The sequence below is a fragment of the Pristiophorus japonicus genome, chromosome 9, assembly GCF_044704955.1.
Source record: "Pristiophorus japonicus isolate sPriJap1 chromosome 9, sPriJap1.hap1, whole genome shotgun sequence".
Lineage (NCBI taxonomy): Eukaryota > Metazoa > Chordata > Chondrichthyes > Pristiophoridae > Pristiophorus > Pristiophorus japonicus.
Window position 1 is genome coordinate 57,291,210 of NC_091985.1, and position 23,835 is coordinate 57,315,044.

A 23,835-nucleotide genomic window follows, 5' to 3' on the forward strand; every position below is an offset into this window, starting at 1 on the left:
GAATCAGAGTCAATTTTGTGAGATATCTGTCCTTATTACCGTTGTCTCTGGATGCACCCTATTGCACCATCTATATGTTTTTTTAAACATCCACTCAATGCCAGTTTAATGTTAGTTGTGAATTAATATCATTTGAATGAGGCTTGTTGTAAACAATCCTTATCTCAACCCTTTGCTTTCCTGAGAAACACAGCATGTGCGCTGCACTGGAAATTTGATATCATCTGGTGCATGAGTTGACTTAATCAATCTGATTCAAACCAAATGTGTTTTTTCTGTTATAAATAGGGCTCTGACTTCCTGAGATTCTTAAAGCAATATTCGAGGATGAGGCCGTACTGCGCCCTTGTACTTGTGGAAAACAAAATTCCCAAGGCTCTAAAGAACCATGAAAGTTTATAGCAAGTATCTGTGCAGGCTGTTTGTTAAAGCAATACAAAAGTAATCCCTACTCTCTCCCCATAGATTCAAATGTTTTCTATCTACTTTTCCATTTAAAAAAAAAAGCAAAGGCTTCTGCCTCAACTATTCCCTGTGGTAAAGTGTTCCAGGCTCTAGCTACTGTCTGTGTAGAAAATGTCTGTGTACTATTTTAAAGGGGTGCAGGAACAGAGAGACCTGGCATACATAAATCTTTGAAGGTGGCTGGACAAGTTGATAAAGCTGGGTTTTTTAAAGCAATATGGACTTTATAAATAGAGGCATAGAGTACAAAAGCAAGGAAGTTATGCTAGACTTTCATAAATCACTGATTATGCCTCAACTGGAGTATTGCGTCTAATTCTGGGCACCACACTTAAGGCAGAATGTCAAGATCTTGGAAAAAGTGCAGAGGAGAATCACCAGAATGATAGCAGGGATGAGGAACTTCAGTTATGTGGAGAGAATAGAGAAGCTGGGAATGTTCTCCTTAGGAATAGAAAAGGTTAAGGGGATATTTAATAGAGATGTTCAAAATGCTGAACAGTTTTGATCGTCAATAAGGAGAAACTGTTTCCACTGGTGGGTGGCAAGTAACCAAAGATCACAGAGTTTAGATAATTGGCAAAGGAACTAGAGGGGAGACAGGAATTTTTTTCACGCAGTGTGTTATGCTCTGGAATGCGCTGCCTGACTCAGTAGTAACTTTCAAATCTGAATGGGATATATATTTGAAAAGGAAACATTTGCAGGCAGAGGAGCAGGGGAGTGGGACTAATTGGATGGCTGTTTCAAATAGCCAGCATAGAAGTATAGAAAATAGGTGCAGGAGTAGGCCATTCGGCCCTTCGAGCCTGCACCACCATTCGATAAGATCATGGTTGATCATTCCCTCAGTACTCCTTTCCTGCTTTCTCTCCATACCCCTCGATCCCTTTAGCCGTAAGGGCCACATCTAACTCCCTCTTGAATATATCCAATGAACTGGCATCAACAACTCTCTGGCAAGGAATTCCACAGGTTAACAACTCTCTGAGTGAAGAAGTTTCTCCTCATCTCAGTCTTAAATGGCCTACCCCTTATCCTAAGATTGTGTCCCCTGGTTCTGGACTTCCCCAACATCGGGAACAATCTACCTTCATCTAACCTGTCCCGTCCCGTCAGAATCTTGTATGTTTCTATGAGATCCCCTTTCATCCTTCTAAACTCCAATGTATAACGTCCCAGTTGATCCAGTCTCTCCTCATATGTCAGTCCGGCCATCCCGGGAATCAGTCTGGTGAACCTTCGCTGCATTCCCTCAATAGCAAGAATGTCCTTCCTCAGATTAGGAGACCAAAATTGAACACAATATTCCAGATGAGATCTCACCAAGGCCCTGTATAACTGGAGTAAGACCTCCCTGCTCCTATACTCAAATCCCCTAGCTATGAAGGCCAACATACCATTTGCCTTCTTTACTGCCTGCTGCACCTGTATGCCAATTTTCAATGACTGATGAACCATGACATCCAGGTCTCGTTGCACCTCCCCTTTTCCTAATCTGCCGCCATTCAGATAATATTCTGTCTTTGCCCCCAAAGTGGATAACCTCACATTTATCCACATTATACTGCATCTGCCATGCATTTGCCCACTCACCTAATCTGTCTAAGTCACCCTGCAGCCTCTTAGCGTCCACTCATAGCTCACACCACCACCCAGTTTAGTGTCATCTGCAAACTTGGAGATATTACACTCAATTCCTTCATCCAAATCATTGATGTATATTGTAAGGAGCTGGGGTCCCAGCACTGAGCCCTGCGGCACTCCACTAGTCACTGCCTGCCGTTTATCCCGACTCTCTGCTTCCTGTCTGTCAACCAGTTCTGTATCCACGTCAGTATATTACCCCCAATACCATGTGCTTTGATTTTGCACACCAATCTCTTGTGTGGGACCTTGTCAAAGGCCTTTTGAAAGTCCAAATGCACTACATCCACTGGTTCTCCATTGTCCATTCTACTACTTGCATCCTCAAAAAATTCCAGAAGATTTGTCAAGCATGATTTCTCCTTCATAAATCCATGCTGACTTGGACCGATCCTGTCATTGCTTTCCAAATGCGCTGCTATTTCATCCTTAATAATTGATTCCAACATTTTCCCCACCACTGATGTTAGGCTAACCGGTCTATAATTACCCGCTTTCTCTCTCCCTCCCTTTTTAAAAAGTGGTGTTACATTAGCTACCCTCCAGTCCATAGGAACTGATCCCGAGTCGATAGACTGTTGGAAAATGATCACCAATGCATCCACTATTTCTAGGGCCACTTCCTTAAGTACTCTGGGATGCAGACTATCAGGCCCCAGGGATTTATCGGCCTTCAATCCCATCAATTTCCCTAACACAATTTCCCGCCTAATAAGGATATCCTTCAATTCCTCCTTCTCACTGGACCCTCGGTCTCCCAGTACTTTCGGAAGGTTATTTGTGTCTTCCTTCGTGAAGACAGAACCAAAGTATTTGTTCAATTGGTCTGCCATTTCTTTGTTCCCCATTATAAATTCATCTGAATCCGACTGCAAGGGACCTACGTTTGTCTTCACTAATCTTTTTCTCTTCGCGTATCTTTAGAGGCTTTTCAGTCAATTTTTATAAGGCATGATGGCCCAAATTGCATCCTTCTGTGCTGTATGATTCTATGAAAATTCCTTCTAATTTTTCTCATTTTCCTGGTGACCATTTAATATTGAATATCCCTCATCACTTACTCCTCAACCAGAGGAAGTCATTTTTCTCTCCTCATCTTATCAAAAACCTTCAAAGGAGCTAAATGTTGTTACAGAAACAACATATTTCAATTGCCAGCCTCACAAACAGCAAGATCCTGACACCAATTGGGGTACCTTCCATTGTGTTATAAGTTTTTTTTAAACATATACTGTGCTTTTTTTGCAACAATACTTGAGAATAAGGTCACTGATGTATTTTATCCTGTGCTATTTCTTTAATTCTGCTACAGTTATCGCCATTTTAAATGACATGTCTGAAAAGTCCATTATTTCAGACAGTGGTAAATTCCATTGTGTCAGTCTGGTGCACAACCTATGGTAGTGTGTTCTAAATTGTGCAGATCTATAGAAAAATCCTGATTTGCAGCATTACATTTTTTTCACCACAAGAGGGGCTCAGTTTCTTTTCATTAAATGCTGGCTGACTGGTTTTGTTGTAAAATTTCATTACTGAGCACAACATTTGTCACTGATAAAAACAATTGAAACAGAAAAAAAATTCGAAATTGCTTTAAAAATCTTCTCGACCCCTTGACGAGATTTTTGTGCTTTTGATGCTTTAAGTTTAATTCCCTTTTCTTTGTACCACTTTCTTCCTCTTCTGTAATGAAAACCTGTCGATCAATGTCAGCTGTCAGAGGGAAAAAAGCTGATGCAAAGTGATATAGCGAATATGGCCGAGAAATTCAGGTCCTTTGTGCCTCCCATTAGCGCCCCCGGGGACGTAACTGTGGAAACGACTTTTTGCCCAGGCTCAGCGCCGCTAACGACTCCTACTAAATTCCATAGGAGTTTAGCAGCTGCAGTAACCCGTAGCGCTCCACTGCACCGGCCATGACGTCAACACCGTGCACAGCGCCCCGTTATCTCCCGGATCCTAAATTGGCTATCGCCCCCTGAAGCTGCAGGGGATGTGAACAGGACGGCAGGCCGCTTACGGGACGCTAGTTACAGGGGAGGTGTCGGCCATTTAAAAAAAATAATAAATTCTGGCGATTTTGCCGAGTGCCCCGTTGCTGCTTTGAACACGGGGTCCACGTCGCAATCGGTCAGCCCAGCACTCTGCTTGAATGCCGGGCTGTTGGCATGGCCCCCCCCCCCCATGGTCCAGGTTGGCCCATTTTTATACTGCAGAGTTTGCAGCTTGGGCCCTTCCCTTTAATTAAGGGGTGAGCCTCTCCTACACGGCAGCAGTGCGTAGCCCAATTCATAGAACTGCACCCCGCTCCCTACACGTCCGCACCGCTAACGCCCCAGAAAGGAAGTGGACCCCGTTATTTAGCGCTCCACTTCCTTTTGGGGCGGTAACCCAAAGTTAGTGAGTGGGGTGGACTTCCATGTCTGACGTAAAATGTGCCGCCTCCCGGATGATACCGCCCCCAAACGGGGAGCAACGGAATTTTTCCCCCTATGTATCAAGTAAAGTTGTTAATGCAAAATAAACCACTGAGTGGTTTGGCCATGTACTTACAATACCACATGCATGAGTTACTTATGGTCGTTTTGACACAATTGGAAATGAATATAAGATATTAAGGACTGGAAATTCGCCAACCTTGCGCGGTTTATTTGGTTATATTTCATCGTTTTTGGCGAAAAACGGCGAACCGGGAAATTCTGAGAAGTCTTGCGCCGGCAGTTTTTAAGTACCGCTGGGGAGCGGACCACCGGCGTGTAAGACTCGAAATAGCGCTTTCATCAAAAAATTTGGCTCGCCACGCACCCGTAGTTAGGACGGAAAAAAACGCCCAGGAAGAGCCTGCGTTGCAGCCCTTGGAACAGCAGTAGATGTGAAGACCTGCAAAAAGCCTAGTTAAAGTTTTTATTTTTTAATTCTTTTGCAGCGATTCGATAGAAAAGTGTCTTGGGAACGTTGCGTGATTTTATTTTTGTTTTTTGAAATTTTTGGGGGGTGTTTTCCCCCCTCCCTAGGTCCAACTTGCAGCGTTATCGGCCTCGGAGAAAAGTTGCGGAAAATTCACGGTTTGCGCCACTAATCTTCATGCAACGCCGATTTTTAAAGCTGGGCAAACTGAAGACTGAATTTTAGGCCTCATAGCGGTAGCGGAGTCATCGCGGTATTTTTCGAAAAAATACCGCTATCAACAAAAAATGAATTTCTAACCCAAAATGTGTTTTTTTTTTGAAAAGCAAAAGAAACAAAGGAATTCCAGGTCAGGAATAGTTTTGATTGAATGCCAAGTAGAACTGCCTCTGAGCACACTGCTTTAGTTCCAACCTGAGTAGTGTAGCATCCACTGATGGGCATTGTTGTTCTGAGGTGTCAGCTGTGGCTCAGTGGCTAGCACGCTTGCCTCTGAATCAGAAGTTTGTGGGTTCAAATCCCACTGCAGGGACTTCAGCGTATGATCTCGGCTGACATTCCAGTGCAGCACTTGAGGGAGTGCTACACTGTTGGAGGTGCCGCCTTTCAGATGAGACGTTAAATCGAGGCCTTATCTGCTCTCTCAGGCACACTTAAAAGATCCCATGGCACAATTTTGAAGAAGAACAGGCGTTCTCCCCGTTGTTCTGCCCGATATTCAGCCATCATCACTAAAATAGATTATCTGGTGATTATCACATTGCTGTGCGCAAATTAGTTTGTTGCGTTTCCTACATTGCATTCAAACCTGAGAACTACGTGCGAAAGCACAAAATGTTAACTCAATAACCACAAAATGTTGCATTTATATAACAACTTGATGTAGCTTTAAATGTAATACAATGCCATCAAAGTTTATAATGTGAAGTCATTGCCAAGCCACTGTGGAATGAAGAAAACCATGCCATTGGTCGTAAAGCAGATTATTATTACTGCATGTGGAGAAAATGAACTATAAAATATATATCCTCCATTTAGTTCTCATAATTTTTTTCCCCAACTATCCAAACTGTTCGTAGTAGCCTTTGGTTAAATTGTACCCCTGACTTGCAGTCTCATGCTGAGCAGATAGCATTTTGCTGACATCAGCTAGAAATTCAGTCAGGGATCACCTTCACCGAAGTAATAGGAATTGGCAAGCTTTTTATTCCTGGATGTTGATACAAAGCTGTCAGTACCAGCCAAGTACTGCCGTTTGCTTGGACATGATGGAGCCAGAGAACAATTGGCAAGGTATGGGTTAAATTCGTGCTAAAGATTTCAGTTATTTAGTCAACTACAATGACTCATGTGCATACATATATCAAGTATGAGAAAGAACATCCCTTCAGAATGAATCCCTAAAAAGTCCCTAACAGCCCATCGCACTGCTCTGTAAATTGCCACGTCATATAACAGCTATTGTGATGTTTGTAATAAACGTCTCCAGATTTTGACTAAAACAATTGTAACTGTCCCAAGAACTCTAAGAGCCAATTGTGGATAGACTTAAAGTTCCAAATACCCATGGGAAAATATAACATGCAAATTAACTGCTAGATTGGTTAATAAACTATCCAGATTTTTAACATCTTCAAAATGTATTGAATTCTCTCTTTTTTGATACAGATATAAACTACTCCCAACATAGAAATGTTCAAATTGCTGAGTGAAAGTCATCATCATGACTTGCATCCTTGCACTAAAACACCATTTTTGAGTCAGGGCCAGCGTATTTATATATATATTCAGTGTTGTCAGTGTGACTGACTACAAGGCAAAAATTCGGGTCAGTAAACCTCTCAGATAAATACTGCATTCCTGTGTGTGCTTTTTTACAGAAACCTTAACCCATTTATTTGAAATGAGTTAATGGCTGCATAAAAATAATTTTAAAAGCAATGTAATACAAGAATGGTAAGCATTTGTACCCGAGGTTCACTGATCAGAATTTCTATATTTATGAGCTTCCTTTTTTATTCCTATTGTTGTTTATGTCAAAGTTTCCTATTTGGATGAACAGTAATCATCTGCTGGAGATAGGAATTGTGTTTAGCTGTTAAACCCCATATAATCGGGAATATTTTTGTCTCTTCTGAGTGTCTCACCCACAGCTGAAAGTCAAAACTTGTTCTGTAAATAAAGACCATTTTTCATAAAATGAAATGAGTTGTCTGTATGTTATCAGTATCTCTGGGCATACCAGAATGGAACAGTTGGTTGCTGTGTGCCCATAGACACTTTTGCAACGTGTAAGCCTTTAATAGTTTTGCACAATGTTCATTGCGAGTGTTTCTGCTTATATGAGTAAAATGTTGCTCTGCCTCTAGGCACATCATTACATATCAGTGTAATGCCCCCAGCTGTCAACCAGCCAGTAGAGTGTAAATACAATCAAAGGGTAGAAATAGTGACAGTGTCTAATAGTGACCCTTGCATATGCTGTCATAATGAACTATTTAACATAGGAACTTGATGTATTGCCATATTTGTGCAAAAGTTTGATATCTCAAGGAGTGGATGGAAAAATTTTATAGCTGTTATGTATTTTTGAGCTTGCATGAAGGCATGGATTTACACACTTAAATTACAGTGGGAGAAGTTTCTTAGTCCCACGCTCTGGCAAGTCAGTCTACCCCACACATGGAAACTACAGGAACCAAGGCAAATTAAAGCAATGTGTTTGAAATGATTCATTTATTAAATTACATTCTCGGGTCACTAAACTAATGCATTCAATGGCACAGCCTTGTCATGAGAAGGAAATTGATTCTATTTTTCATTCATTCTCATAAATTAATTGTCCTTATTGTGAAAATTTCTTAGAGGCATTTTTGTTTTAATGACTACTGATTAGGGTCCAGAAGAGTCCAAAGAAATGCTCCTGGCAAACTTCACAATATCTTGTGATTTCTAGCACATAAAAAGCCCAAGCTTGACTATTTATGATAGATCTTTTTAAATGAGTTACCGTATTTTAACAAAGGTCTGTTTAATTTGTAAGCCATACTCCAACAACATGGTTTCAAATGTCTCAAGAAAATATAAAAGACTGAGATCTGGAGCAGTTATATTATGTAACTTTTATTTCAGCCATAATCAGCCTTGTTTGCTGTGCAGTATGAAATGATGAATTGGAGGTAGAATGGTTCTCAATCATTTTTATCTCTCAAATCCAACATGGATTCCTGATTTCTATTCTTTCAACAAAAATAAATGGAGTACTTGCACAGTTGTTTCCCATCAAAGTGAGAGATGGTAGTTTTCTGGAATAGAATTCCATTCCCCTGCTGAACCCAGTGACAGCATTACGCACTTCCAAGCGGAAACCCAATGCAATGAACAGCCTTCCTGATATTACTCGGCATCGACGTAGTATGATAGAACACCACTCTTCAACATTTGCAACACTGGTCCACTCAGCACCCAGAGGAGACAAAAGTTGCCATTCTGTCAAATATTTGTAGATATACATTAAATGCTTCTGGACGATTTCAGTTAACTTTTCAGTGGGTATGAGTCCCAGATCAGAAATATACTATTTTGGCATCATTAACACGAACTGAAGTGATAACATATACCCTTCTGAAGCTGGGCTTTGAGCAATCTGCCTAAATACTATCTGGTAAGTTCTTTATTTTATCTTTTTTCCACTATACCTGCCTTAGAAATGTTTAAATGTTTGATGATACCATTCCTGAGGACTGTCATCCTCACCTCAATGAGAAACAACTGTACCTGCATTAAATATGACTTGGGACCCTCAGGCTTGTGGTATAACTCCAGTGTAAGAACATAAGAAATAGGAGCAGTAGTAGGCCCTACGGGCCCTCAAGCCTGCTCTGCCATTCAATAAGATCATGGCTGATCATCGACTTCAACTTCACTTTCCCGCCCGATCTCCATATCCCTTGATTCCCCTAGACTCCAAAAATCCATCTATGTCAGCCTTGAATATATTCAGAGACTCAGCATCCATAGCCCGCTGGGACAGAGAATTCCAAAGATTCACAACCCTCTGAGTGAAGACATTTCTCTTCATCCCTGTCTTAAATGGCCTGCCCCTTATCCTGAGACTGTTCCCCCTAGTTCTAAACACTCCAGCCAGGGGAAACAATCTCTCAGCATCTACCCTGTCAATCCCCTTCAGAATCTTGTATGTTTCAAATGTGATCACCTCTCAATCTTCTTCTAAACTCTAGAGAGTATAGGCCCATTCTACAGCATTCTCATCATAAGACAGCCCTCTCATCCTAGGAATCAATCTAGTGATGCTCAGTTGCACTGCCTCCAAGGCAAGTATATCCTTCCTTAGATAAGACCAAAACTGTGCACAGTACTCCAGGTGTGGTCTCACCAAGGCCCTGTACAATTGTAGCAAAATTTCCTTTCTTATACTCCAACCCCCTTGCAATAAAGGACAACATGCCTTTTGCCTTCTTATTGCTTGCTGTACCTGCATGCTAGCTTTGTGTGTTTCTTGCACAAGGACACCCAAATCTCTCTGAACACCAACATTTAAAAGTTCCTCACCATTTAAAAAATATTCTGTTTTTCTATTCTTCCTACTAAAGTGAATAACCTCACATATCTCTGTAAAGAGAATTCATACTGGTCAGTATAAAACTTCAAAATCCATTACAAGTATTTTAACCTAAAACACACTTGTGTAAAGCTGCTTGTTTAATGGGGGAAAAGAAACATCTCGCAGCCCAAAAGGCTGTGGTGTAAATGGATCAGGCTCCTATAATAGTGATTCCTTCTTTTGCAATACATTCTCTTCAATGCACATCCTGCAATTCCTGCTGTTGTACATTTGTTCAGTTTCCAAATTTATTTAAAAAGAAAAAGCAAGACTTGTATTTATATGTGCCTTTCACGACCTCAGGCTGTCCCAAAACGCTTCACAACAACAACTACTTGTACTTATATAGCACCTTTAACATCGTGAAACATCCCAAGGCACTTCACAGGAGTATTATGGGATAAGAATTTGACACTGAGCACATAAGTAGAAATTAGCGCAGGTGACCAAGAGCTTGGTCAAAGAGGTATGTTTTAAGGATTGACTTGAAGGAGGAAAGAGAGGCGGAGAGGTTTAGGCAGGGAGTTCCAGAGCTTGGGGCCTAGGAAACTGAAGGCACGGCCACCAATGATTGAGCGATTATAATCAGGGATGCTCAACAGGGCAGAAATAGAGGATCGCAGACATTTCGGGGGTTGTGGGACTGGAGGAGAATACAGAGATAGGGAGGGGCGAGGCAATTGAGGAATTTGAAAATAAGGATGAGAATTTTGAAATCAAGGCGTTGCTTAACCAAAAGCCAATGTAGGTCAGCCAGCACAGGGGTGATGGGTGAGCGGGACTTGGTGCGAAATAGGACACGGGCTGCCAAGTTTTGGATCACTTCTAGTTTACGTAGTGTAGAATGTGGAAGGCCAGTCAGGAGTGCGGTGGAATAGTCAAATCTAAAGGTAACAAAGGCATGGATGAGGACTTCAACAGCAGATGAGCTGAAGCGAGGGCAGAGACAGCGATGTTACGGAGGTGGAAATAGTTGTGCTGTGAATATGTGGTTGAAAGCTCATTTCAGGGTCAAATATGACACCAAGGTTGCGAACTGTGTGGTTCAGCCTCACAGAAGTTGGGGAGAGAGATGGAGTCAGTGGCTAGGGAATGAAGTTTGTGGCGGGGACCGAAAAACAATGTCTTTGGTCTTCCCAATATTCAATTGGAGAAAATTTCTGCTCATCTAAAACTGGATGTCGGACAAGCAGTCTGATAATTTAGAAACCATGGAGGGGTCGAGAGAAGTGGTAGTGAGTTAGAGCTGGATGTCATCAGCGTACATGTGCAAACTGACGGTGTGTTTCCAGATGATGTTGCCAAAGGGCAACATGTAGATAAGAACTAAATACAGCCAACTAAATACTTTTGAAGTGCAGTCACTTTTGCAATGTAGGAAACGTGGCAGCTAATTTGCGCCCAGCAGGGTCCCACAATGAGATAAGTGACCTGATGATCTGTTTTAGGTGTAGGTTGAGGGATAAATGTTAGCCAGGACACAGGGAAAAATCCTTTACTTGTTTTCAAATAGTGTCATGGGATATTTTTCGTCCATCTAAGAGGGCAGACAGAGCCTTGGTTTAGTGTCTCATCCAAAAGACAGCACCTCTGACAATGCAGCACTCCCTCAATACTACATTGATGTGTCAGCCTAGATTTTTGTGCTCAAGTCTCTGGAGTCTTGACTTGAACACACAACCTTCTGACTCAGAGGCAAGAGTGCTTCCACTGAGCCACGGCTGACCTTATTAGGAATTGTAGTGTAAACAGTTGAAAGTTCACCTGGACCTTGTCTGATTAACATCGGGTGCCAATATAAATTAGGTTTTTACACAGAATCAACTGGTTTCATTCTTTATTCTTGATGGGACATTATACGACTTCCATTCTAATGATACTTTTACTTTTGTTAGTTCATAATTTTATTAGCTTCCTTGTGTGTGCTTGGATAACTCACAGTAAATCTGTTGTTTGGGTTGACCTGTGAATTTATGGTGGTTGCCAGTCAAGGAGCTGTTGCTTTCATATTCAAAGGATGAGACAGTGCCACAGCTTACAGTTTTCCAAGTGCACGTTGTTGGATAGCTACATTTGATGGCTAATTTGGCAGAAAAAATCAAAGATCAAGTTATTATTTAAATGGAGAAAAATTGCATAGTGCTGCAGTACAGTGGGACCTGGGGGTACTTGTGCATGAAACACAAAAGGATAGTCTGCAGGTACAGCAAGTGATCAGGAAGGCCAATGGAATCTTGGCCTTTATTGCAAAGGCGATGGAGTATAAAAGCAGGGAAGTCTTGCTACAGTTATACGGCGTATTGCTAAGGCCACACCTGGAATACTACGTACAGTTTTGGTTTCCATATTTACGAAAGGATATACTTGTTTTGGAGGCAGTTCAGAGAAGGTTCACTAGGTTGATTCCGGAGATGAGGGGGTTGACTTATGAGGAAAGATTGAGTAGGTTGGACCTTATTGGAATTCAGAAGAATGAGAAGTGATCTTATCGAAACGGAAAAGATTATGAGGGGGCTTGACAAGGTGATAGGGGAGACTAGAACTAGGGGGCATGATCTTAAAATAAGGGGTCACCCATTTAAAACTGAAATGAGGAGGAATTTCTTCTCTCAGAGGGTTGTAAATCTGTGGAATTTGCTGCCTCAGAGATCTGTGAAAGCTGGGTTATTGAATAAATTTAAGACAGATATAGACAGGTTCTTAACCGATAAGGGAATAAGGGGTTATAGGGAGCGGGCAGGAAAGTGGACCTGAATCCATGATCGGATCAGCCACGATCGTATTGAATGGCGGAGCAGGCTCGAGGGGCCATATGGCCTACTCCTGTTCCTATTTCTTATGTTCTTATGAATGCAAGCGTGATTTAATATTTCTACATTTCTCTTCTTTCCCTTCCTTACAGTTGTCCATCTTGGCATGTCGTTGATCAGAGATGAGCTTGCTTGAAATTTGATACTGGTTCCTCCTCAGGACATACTTTAGCACCCAGTTTTCATATCATTGACCTGCCCCTTCAGATAGAGTTCAAGGCACACAGTGCCGCTGGCTTCACGTGAAGGCTTCATGATGAACAACAGTGGAAAGTTAACTTTTCAAACCTAACATTTTCTTCCAAATTATGCTTCATCACTCCAGGGCGGCAGCCATCTTGGTGTCCAATTATCCAACTGATTCAAACATGTAAGGTCCAAAATTTGAATTGTGATAGTTGGGAACAGCATGCCTGTGTTCACAAAGCACAAATATTTTTGAGGATATTTAAAGGATAAACTTGGCAATGACTAATTGCTTTTTTGTTTGTTTATAAGCTGAGTATAGATAGTAATTGTACCTTTCATTTTGAATTTAGGCTGAACATTAATGGTACATTAATGGTACTTTTCCTTGTGATTTTTTTAGCATTGAGATGCAAAGTGTTACACTCACATTGGCTTCAAAACTGGCTATCCATCTTGTGCTGAAGAAGCAGGAGGTAATGGAAACTAACTACCCGTAAAATCATGAATCAATATGCTACTTCTGAGAGAGGCTTCTATAACGTTCTCATATATGGCTCTGTTCTCAACAGAAATCCTTGGATTCCATAAGTCAGGACCTCAGACAGTGGGTTCATTTAGTTGCACAGAGCTGTGGAGTAGAGCAGCAGACAGAAATCCGATTGACAGCTGCAAAAGTCCTCATTGATGCTGTCCCATCTTTGCTTGCCAATAAACAACTTTATCTAGGTGAGTAAATACTTTAGGCTAAATAGAAGAGGTAGGCAGGAAATGTATTTGCTGCTCTGTGAATAGATGCTTGAATTCAAATACATTTGCATGTGATTTGTTTACATTCTGCCCCCAGAGGCATTTGTAAATACATTGTACAGTAATCTCAGCTTGCATAATATATTGCATGCATTAATAATGTAATTCATTCTTTGACGGTTTTAAAATTGCTACGACTCCTTGAACTATCACCTCATACAGTACAATACTACTTCACATTTAATCAAAGCCTGCCATAAACACACTGAGCACCCTTTAAAATCTTGTCTTACACGTGTTATTTAATCTTAATTGAAGGCCCCACCTCGTCTGGTCTGAACAGGTCTAAAATATGTTGATTCATAAAGAGTAGTTCTAATTACTTTCATTGATTTCAAGTCTTGAGTAGATTTCATGGTTTTCCTGTGGAGTCTAGGTCAGATCCAGATTCACCTATCTGTATGTCAAGATGCTGTTCAGATAGACATATACATATAACGTTGCAGACTGCAGGATATTAGATCAGGTTCCTTCCTCTGCATGCAGCAGAATAAAAATACATTCTGATAGCGAGAGTGTCTATTAATATGACATGGCTTTTGGGAGCAAGACAAAAAAAACTTGTTGCAATGAATAATTTGTTATAAGCAAATGTAAATGGTGCAAATTACATTGATTCTGAACTCACTTATTAGCCTAGTGCAGGGTAGTTAAAGGCACTACCAGGTGCAGTATCATGCCACACAGACCAGAAACTCCCAATTCAATTTGCACTCTGCAGAATTAGCTGATTTTAGCAGGGGCAGTATGTCAGGTGCTAAAATTGATCTTAAAAAAGAAAGACTTACATTTATATAGCTCTTTTCATGACCACCGGACGTCTCAAAGCGCTTTACAGTCAATTAAGTACTTTTGGAGTGTAGTCACTGTTGTAATGTGGGTAACACGGCAATCAATTTGCACACAGCAAGTTGCCACAAACAGCAATGTAATAATGACCAGATAAATTGTTTTTGACATATCAAAGGGGGATAAATATTGGCCAGAACAACGGGGATAACTCCCCTGTTCTTCTTCGAAAGTGCCATGGGATCTTTTACGTCCACCTGAGAGGGCAGACAGGGCCTCAGTTTATCGTCTCATCCGAAAGACGGCAGCTCTGACAGTGCAGCACTCCCTCAGCACTAGATTTATGTGCTCAAGTTCCTGGAGTGGAATTTGAACCCATAACCTTCTGACTCGGAGGCAAGTGTGCTACCCACTGAGCCACAACTGACACTATATAAGAATAGGAAAAGCCAGCCCAGTATCTCGCTCCCAATCATAATCCAGTGACCCATGCTGGAGAGTTTGGCCTAGAAATTCAATGGCACCACGCACATTTTTCAGACTCAAAACTCAAACTAAACATCCAATATGGCGGACAGGACGCGCATGCTCATTATGCGCTGGAAGTGTGTCACCCACCATATTAGTTAAGGTAGAAATAGAAGCCTCCAAGGCCCTCACCAAATGAAGCGTTAGACTCTTTGTGTATATTGCTAGCGTGGCCTAATGCCTGTTTGAGGCCCTCTTTGTAAAACTTTACCGCCATGGGCACAGCCAGCAGCCGACTGGATACGTTCAGGAAAACGTGACCTACATGCCCCCTAACCAGCAGTCTTTAAAGTGACGGCTGGAGACCGCCACTAAAAAGGGACCATTTAACCTGACTTTGGAGTTATTCCCGGCTCCACTGCAGTGTCAAAGACCATTGCAAGCTCCCGGTCGGCCCCTTCCCTCGCATGATCGCTGTCCATCTCCCACTCTTGATCAATGCCCCACTCCAACTCCTGATCACTGCCATTCTCCTGACCACTACCTCTCTCCCAAATGCTGCTCATTTCCCTCTCCCAGTCGTTGTCCCTTCTCCTTCTCGATAGGTTCCCCCTCCCACCCCTACCTCCCTCTCTCCTGGTCGCCCTCTCCCTCCTGATCAGTTCCCCACACCCTTTCCTTCCTGGTCACTCACCCTCTCTCTTCAATCGCTAACCCCCTCCCCCAGGATCTACCTGAGGACCACTTCTGGCAACGTAGCAGCTGGAAATTGAAATCATTTAGGCCGGTGCAATGTAATTTCTAGGCCTCTAAGTATTTGGACAATAGTTGAGAATAGGATACCTTTTACAGTGAAATAGCCTGCAGACTTTCATTGTCTAATCTCACATAAGAGTTTCATCACTTGACTGAGGTACTAGTGGGCTGCCATACAACCATTCAAAAATTGATTGGGGGCCCAGGGAAGAAAACTTATTGTTGTAAATGCAGTCCATAAAATTTGCCCTTACAGTATTCTCTACAGTTGAAACAGTATTATTTTGGATACCTGTCACTGTGTAATTCTTAAACCCTCCTTTGCGATGCAGATCTACTGGATACTTTAACATTATGGAGGTGTATTTTCACCCTACTACAAGATGAAGAACAAGTGGTGAGGGACAAGACCACAGATATTATACAGATGATTCCCCCTTTTCTTAAGGCTTATAAGGAAGATGGTATGATTCTTGTTTTTTTTCTATTTCTGAAAGAGAAGTTGAATATGAAAAAATTATTTTCGCTACATATATAAATAGTATATACATCGAGGTTATAATAGTGGCCAATCAAGATTGAAACACAAGGTACATATTTGCAAAAGTGAAGGCAGATCCATCTTTGTTTTTTAGGTGCTTAATTTCAAAACTTGTACTGTTTATTTTATGAAGGGATCACTTGCACAGTATTTCTGTGGATTCTATAAGGACTCCATACCTCTGTGTTCTTGTGTAGAATCATACCTTATTCAAATTAGGTACAGATCATGGAAAACGTCTCTGATTGGTGGAATGGAAAACATCTCTGATTGGTGGAATGGAAAACGTCTCTGATTGGTAGAATGGAAAACGTCTCTGATTGGTAGAATGGAAAACATCTCTCATTGGTAGAATGGAAAACGTCTCTGATTGCAGCTGATTTTAACTTTGGAAAATATAGCTGTCATTTATTTACAACTGCTGCGGTGTTACAGAAGCTTCCTGCAGGTTAAGGCCTCTCTCCTTTTTCACCTCCCTTTCCCCCCACTGGTTATTCACTCTTGCTCTGCTGCGATTCAGCAGGCAGTACCAATCTCCTAATACCTCAACCAAGTGTCCATTCTAAATGTATGAATCCAAATAGTGGGCGCCAGTTGGCTATTCGACCAATGAGAGTATAAGTGGTTAATGCCTGGTTAATTAATATAAGTATAAATGCCTGGTTCGCACACACACTTTTACAGAGCCATCGTTAGATAGCAATCAGGAGCAGGCACCCTGGATTATTTTTTTTCACTGCCTTCCAACTTCAGATCTATTGCAGTGCCCCAATTGAAATACTGGTTGAATCCAGCTAATCAAGCACAGTCCAGGAGTGGGACATGTATGAGGTCTCATTACTGTATCTGGCAGCCCTTTTATCTGCTAAAGCATCAGTGATCTTTTATACTATTTTTTTTAAGGCTATGCCTGTTTGTATTGTTGCACTTTTGAATCTAAATGGTTTGAATCCCAGCCGAAAATAATTCAGTCCCTTTTTGTCCTTATTAGTTAATACAAATTTTAATTTCACCCCACATGTAACTAGAAGCATGAGGATTTATCTAATGGTGATGCCTATTTGTGGCAATCCACTCACAGGGTATTGCATTCTAACCAAACTATATAAGTGATTTTGCATCCTCAGTGCTGAGTTTAATTAATCAGTTGATAAATACACGCTAGGAACTATATTTGAATCAGTCTCTGTCTTTCAGTGCTGACCTATCCGTTTGATCATTTTCACCAATATAACATTTCCTTTCATTGGGCATAGTTGTTTGGACATACTGTAACTGTATGTTCATTCATAACCATTCATATCAATACAGCAATTTACTGTGGTATTTTGCTTGTATAATTGGATTCTTCCTGAGTGAAATGTGAAGGGTATGTTTAATTTAATAAGCTGGATTTTACGAAGGACTGCAAACTTATTAGGTCAATGGTGCACTGCTATCGTCCACGTTTTATCAAGATGCTTTCCACTTATAAGGGAAGTGGAGCTTTATAAAAGAAATGAATTCATGTATGTATCATGTATAATTCATTACATGTTATTCCTAATAGTATAACGACAGTATTAAGGATAAGGCATGGTTTTTGAGTTAATGAAAGTGTGAATATAGTCTCTTACCCACCCCCTCTCTTTCCAATAATTTCCTCCATTCCTGCAGTAAATGAAAAGTATTCATTTTAGATGGTACAAGACTTCATTAATAAACTCCCCCCGCGGAGAATTATTAGAAGCTGCTCAGTGCCTATCCAGCGATAGTTTGTCAAACTAGATTATAAGAAATTGTGCATTTATTTTCCTTTATGAAAGTGCATTAAGCAAAATGTTGCACTGTATTTTTTCCTCATTGCTGTCTGTAATCCACTCTACCTTCTTGATGCTTACGCTTGTGCAACAATGCAGGCACAAATGGCGCAGTAAGGAAATACATGGCATTGAGTCAAAACTATTTTAACAGATACTCAGACTGAAATTTTAAACATTAAAAAAATAGCCTCGAGTGTACTGTGTCATTACAAAACATTGATATGGAGTGTAACATAACACAATGGCACAGCTTTTCTGGGATGTGAGTATATTTGATGCATGGTTCACATGACAGATCGTAATGATAATTAATGAAAGACTCTTTTCTAAAAGTTCCCAATAGCACAACTGGGAAGATGGAGTGCATAAAATTGGTGGAGCTGTACCTGACTTAGTTAAAATGCAGCACAGAGGTTCAGTGTTTGGAGCTCCAGCTCTCTGGAAGTTGCATAGTGTCACAGCATTGGTTTGCACTCACAAATCATCACACTGAGCGTTCTATGTCAACTTTACTATCGGAAGGAGATGCTGAATGGAATCTGAGAAACAGATCGAAGGAGAGTCATCTTTAGATTATTTCTTTTCCCGAAAAGCAATATTGACAGAGTCCTAGTTGAAGTTGTCACCTTGCTTCAGTCAATAGGCAATGGCGGATTTCTTGGGGATACCCAGAAGGGGGCAAGCAAAGAGAAAATATCAAATAACTTTCCTCTGCCTCAAAAAGTGTTTTATACAAGCGATTGGAGATTGGGATGGTGGGGGAGTGAGCAATTGTTTTTTCATTTAGAGTAATCTAAATAATTCAGAAGTATCTTGCTATGCTGGACATGGCAACAAATCTCTGCATTTTCTTACACCAAACTTCTTGTCCATTTCACTTTCCATCTTCAGTTTATCATTCCCCCTTTCCTTCTGAGTTATATTGTATGTAATAGATGAGCTGACAGATAATTTCCAACAGGGAAATGGAAATCTACCTGAAGCTATCGCAGTTCCTCTGCTAAGTAAGAACCTGTATATAATTGGGTACAAAACATTTGCGATCAACATGATCCTTACCATGATTTGAGTGTTTGGAAAATATTGTTCAAATCAGGATGGCAGAAAACATCAGGGATTTGGACTTTTTTTTTCAACTAACAGACATAAATAGAAAATGATGGCATATATCGACTCTATCTTCCTTAAATAATTATGTTACAGAAGTTTGAGATATCATTTGACACTAGGTTTGTTTTTAAAATGATATAGCATTAAAATTGTACTACAAGGATATGCCACAGTGTAGTTAGTACCCAAGTCTATATTAACGAATAGGAAGAAGGGACTGAGTGTAACGTAGCCAAGTTTGCTGACGATACAAAGATGGGAGGAAAAGCAATGTGTGAGGAGGACACAAAAAATCTGCAAAAGGACATAGACAGGCTAAGTGAGTGGGCAAAAATTTGGCAGATGGAGTATAATGCCGGAAAATGTGAGGTCATGCACTTGGGCAGAAAAAAATCAAAGAGCAAGTTATTATTTAAATGGAGAAAGATTGCAAAGTGCTGCAGTACAGCGGGACCTGGAGGTACTTGTGCATGAAACACAAAAGGATAGTATGCAGTTACAGCAAGTGATCAGGAAGGCCAATGGTATCTTGGCCTTTATTGCAAAGGGGATGGAGTATAAAAGCAGGGAAGTCTTGCTACAGTTATACAGGGTATTGGTGAGGCCACACCTGGAATACTGCGTGCAGTTTTGGTTTCCATATTTGCAAAAAGATATACTTGCGTTGGAGGCAGTTCAGAGAAGGTTCACTAGGTTGATTCTGGGGATGAGGGGGTTGACTTATGAGGCAGCGGGAGATCGAGCAACGTCGGTGAGGCAGCATGGGGAGGCCTATAAAAAGGCCCAGCGTGGTGAGTTGGCGAGAGGCGAGCTGGTGCAGCTGCAGCAGGGTGAGAAGGCAAAAAAGAAGTGGAAAGAAATCGAAAGGTGACATCACAGCCAAGGGGGTAAGTGATTGGCAAATAGTTTTTCTTTTTCTTTTTTATATCAGTAAGTAACCTTTAGCATTGTTGTTGCCAATTTAAGTTTATCTAAGGGTTAAGTCATGGCAGGACAGCTCGGACACGTGTTATGCTCCTCCTGTACTATGTGGGAAGTCAGGGACGCTTCCATTGTCCCTGACGACTACGTGTGCAGGAAGTGTATCCGGCTGCAGCTCCTGACGGACTGCGTTGCAGTCCTAGAGCTGCAGGTGGATTCACTCTCGAGCATCCACAATGCTGAGAATGACATGAATAGCACGTTTGATGAGTTGATCTTACCGCAGGTAAGGGGTACACAGTCAGATAGGGGATGGATGACCAACAGGAAGAGCAGTGCAAGGAAGGTCGTGCAGGGGTACCCTGCGGTCATCCCCCTGCAAAACAGATACACCGCTTTGGGTACTGTTGAGGGGGATGACTCATCAGGGGAGGGCAGCAGCAGCCAAGTTCATGGCACTGTGGGTGGCTCTGCTGCACAGGAGGGCAGGAAAAAGAGTGGGAGAGCTATAGTGATAGGGGATTCAATTGTAAGGGGAATAGATAGATGTTTCTGCGGCTGCAACTGAGACTCCAGGATGGTATGTTGCCTCCCTGGTGCAAGAGTCAAGGATGTCTCGGAGCGGGTGCAGGACATTCCGAAAAGGGAGGGTGAACAGCCAGTTGTCGTGGTGCATATAGGTACCAACGATATAGGTAAAAAATGGGATGAGGTCCTACGAGACGAATTTCGGGAGCTAGGAGCTAAATTAAAAAGTAGGACCTCAAAAGTAGTAATCTCAGGATTGCTACCAGTGCCACGTGCTAGTCAGAGTAGGAATCGCAGGATAACTCAGATGAATATGTGGCTTGAGGAGTGGTGCACAAGGGAGGGATTCAAATTCCTGGGACATTGGAACCGGTTCCGGGGGAGGTGGAACCAGTACAAACCAGACGGTCTGCACCTGGGCAGGACCGGAACCAATGTCCTAGGGGGAGTGTTTGCTAGTGCTGTTGGGGAGGAGTTAAACTAATATGGCAGGGGGATGGGAACCTATGCAGGGAGACAGAGGGAAGTAGAATGGGGGCAGAAGCAAAAGATAGAAAGAAGAAAAGTAAAAGTGGAGGGCAGAGAAACCTAAGGCAAAAAGCAAAAAGGACCACATTACAGCAAAATTCTAAAGGGGCAAAGTGTGTTAGAAAGACAAGCCTGAAGGCTCTATGCCTCAATGCGAGGAGTATTCGGAATAAGGTGGACGAATTAACTGCGCAGATAGCAGTTAACGGGTATGATGTAATTGGCATCACGGAGACATGGCTCCAGGGTGACCAAGGCTGGGAACTCAACATCCAGGGGTATTCAACATTTAGGAAGGATAGACAGAAAGGAAAAGGAGACAGGGTGGCATTGCTGGTTAAAGAGGAAATTAATGCAATAGTAAGAAAGGACATTAGCTTGGATGATGTGGAATCAGTATGGGTGGAGCTACGGAATACCAAGGGGCAGAAAACGCTAGTGGGAGTTGTGTACAGACCACCAAACAGTAGTAGTAAGGTTGGGGACAGCATCAAACAAGAAATTAGGGATGTATGCAATAAAGGTACAGCAGTTATCATGGGTGACTTTAATCTACATATTGATTGGGCTAACCAAGCTGGTAGCAATGCAGTGGAGGAGGATTTCCTGGAGTGTATTAGGGATGGTTTTCTAGACCAATATGTCGAGGAACCAACGAGAGAGCTGGCCATTCTAGACTGGGTGATGTGTATTGAGAAAGGACTAATTAGCAATCTTGTTGTGCAAGGCCCCTTGGGGAACATGGTAGAATTCTTTATTAAGATGGAGAGTCACACAGTTAATTCAGAAACTTAAGGAAAGGTAACTTCAACGGTTTGAGGCGTGAGTTGGCTAGGATAGACTGGCAAATGATACTTAAAGGGTTGACGTTGGATAGGCAATGGCAAGCATTTAAAGATCACATGGATGAACTTCAGCAATTGTACATCCCTGTCTGGAGTAAAAATAAAACAGGGAAGGTGGCTCAGCCGTGGCTAACAAGGGAAATTAAGGATAGTGTTAAATCCAAGGAAGAGGCATATAAATTGGCCAGATAAAGCAACAAACCTGAGGACTGGGAGAAATTTAGAATTCAGCAGAGGAGGACAAAGGGTTTAATTAAGAGGGGGATAATAGAGTACGAGAAGAAGCTTGCCGGGTACATAAAAACTGACTGCAAAAGCATCTATAGATATGTGAAGAGAAAAAGATTAGTGAAGACAAACGTAGATCCCTTGCAGTCGGATTTAGGTGAGTTTATAATGGGGAACAAAGAAATGGCAGACCAATTGAACAAATACTTTGGTTCTGTCTTCATAAAGGAAGACACAAATAACCTGCTGGAAGAACTAGGGGACCGAGGGCCGAGTGAGAAGGAGGGAAATTGTGTTAGGGAAATTGATGGGATTGAAGGCCGATAAATCCCTGGGGCCTGATAGTCTGCATCCCAGAGTACTTAAGGAAGTGGCCCTCGAAATAATGGATGCAGTGGTGATCATTATCCAACAGTCTATCGACTCTGGATCAGTTGCTATTGACTGGAGAGTAGCTAATGTAACACCATTTTTTAAAAAGGGAGGGAGAGAGAAAGTGGGTAATTATAGACCGGTTAGCCTGACATCAGTAGCGGGGAAAATGTTGGAATCAATTATTAAGGATGAAATAGCAGCGCATTTGGAAAGCAATGACAGGATCGGTCCAAGTCAGCATGGATTTATGAAGGGAAATCATCCTTGACAAATCTTATGGAATTTTTTGAGGATGTAACTAGTAGAGTGGACAAGGGAGAACCAGTGGATGTGGTGTATTTGGACTTTCAAAAGACTCTTGACAAGGTCCCACACAAAAGATTGGTGTGCAAAATCAAAGCACATGGTATTGGGGGTAATGTACTGAAGTGGATAGAGAATTGGTTGGCAGACAGGAAGCAGAGAGTCGGGATAAATGGATCCTTTTCAGAATGGCAGGCAGTGACTAGTGGAGTGCCACAGGGCTCAGTGCTGGGACCCCAGCTCTTTACAATATACATTAATGATTTAGATGAAGGAATTGAGTGTAATATCTCCAAGTTTACAGATGACACTAAACTGGTTGGCGATGTGAGCTGTGAGGGGGACGCTAGGAGCCTGCAGGGTGACTTGGACAGGTTAGGTGAGTGGGCAAATGCATGGCAGATGCAGTATAATGTGGATAAATGTGAGGTTATCCACTTTGGGGGCAAAAACGCGAGGACAGAATATTATGGCGGCAGATTAGGAAAAAGGGAGGTGCAACGAGACCTGGGTGTCATGGTTCATCATTCTTTGAAAGTTGGCATGCAGGTACAGCAGGCGGTGAAGAAGGCAAATGGCTTCACCTGGAATATTGTGTTCAGTTTTGGTCTCCTAATCTGAGGAAGGACGTCCTTGCTATTGAGGGAGTGCAGCGAAGGTTCACCAGACTGATTCCTGGGATGGCAGGACTGACATATGAGGAGAGACTGGATCAACTGGGCCTTTATACATTGGAGTTTAGAAGGATGAGAGAGGATCTCATAGAAACATATAAAATTCTGACGGGACGGGACAGGTTAGATGCGGGTAGAATGTTCCCGATGTTGGGGAAATCCAGAACCAAGGGACACAGTCTTAGAATAAGGGGTAGGTCATTTAGGACTGAGATGAGGAGAAAGTTGTTAACCTGTGGAATTCCCTGCCGCAGAGAGTTGTTGATGCCAGTTCATTGGATATATTCAAAAGGGAGTTGGATATGGCCCTTATGGCTAAAGGGATCAAGGGGTATGGAGAGAAAGCAGGAAAGGGATACTGAGGGAATGATCAGCCATGATCTTATTGAATGGTGGTGCAGGCCCGAAGGGCCGAATGGCCTACTCCTGCACCAATTTTCTATGTTTCTATGAAAGATTGAGTAGGTTGGCCTCTACTCATTGGAATTCAGAAGAATGAGAGGTGATCTTATCGAAAC

General features: G+C 41.9%; 1 protein-coding gene across 1 annotated transcript in view; it reads left to right on the top strand.

Annotated features, from left to right (window-relative positions):
- thada (THADA armadillo repeat containing) overlaps nt 1-23,835 on the top strand; it is a 559,310-nt gene that overhangs the window by 431,034 nt on the left and 104,441 nt on the right. The window contains exons 33-35 of the mRNA XM_070889374.1: nt 13,043-13,115; nt 13,212-13,368; nt 15,795-15,926. Coding sequence (XP_070745475.1) covers nt 13,043-13,115; nt 13,212-13,368; nt 15,795-15,926 — 362 coding nt within the window. The remainder of the gene's footprint in view (nt 1-13,042; nt 13,116-13,211; nt 13,369-15,794; nt 15,927-23,835) is intronic.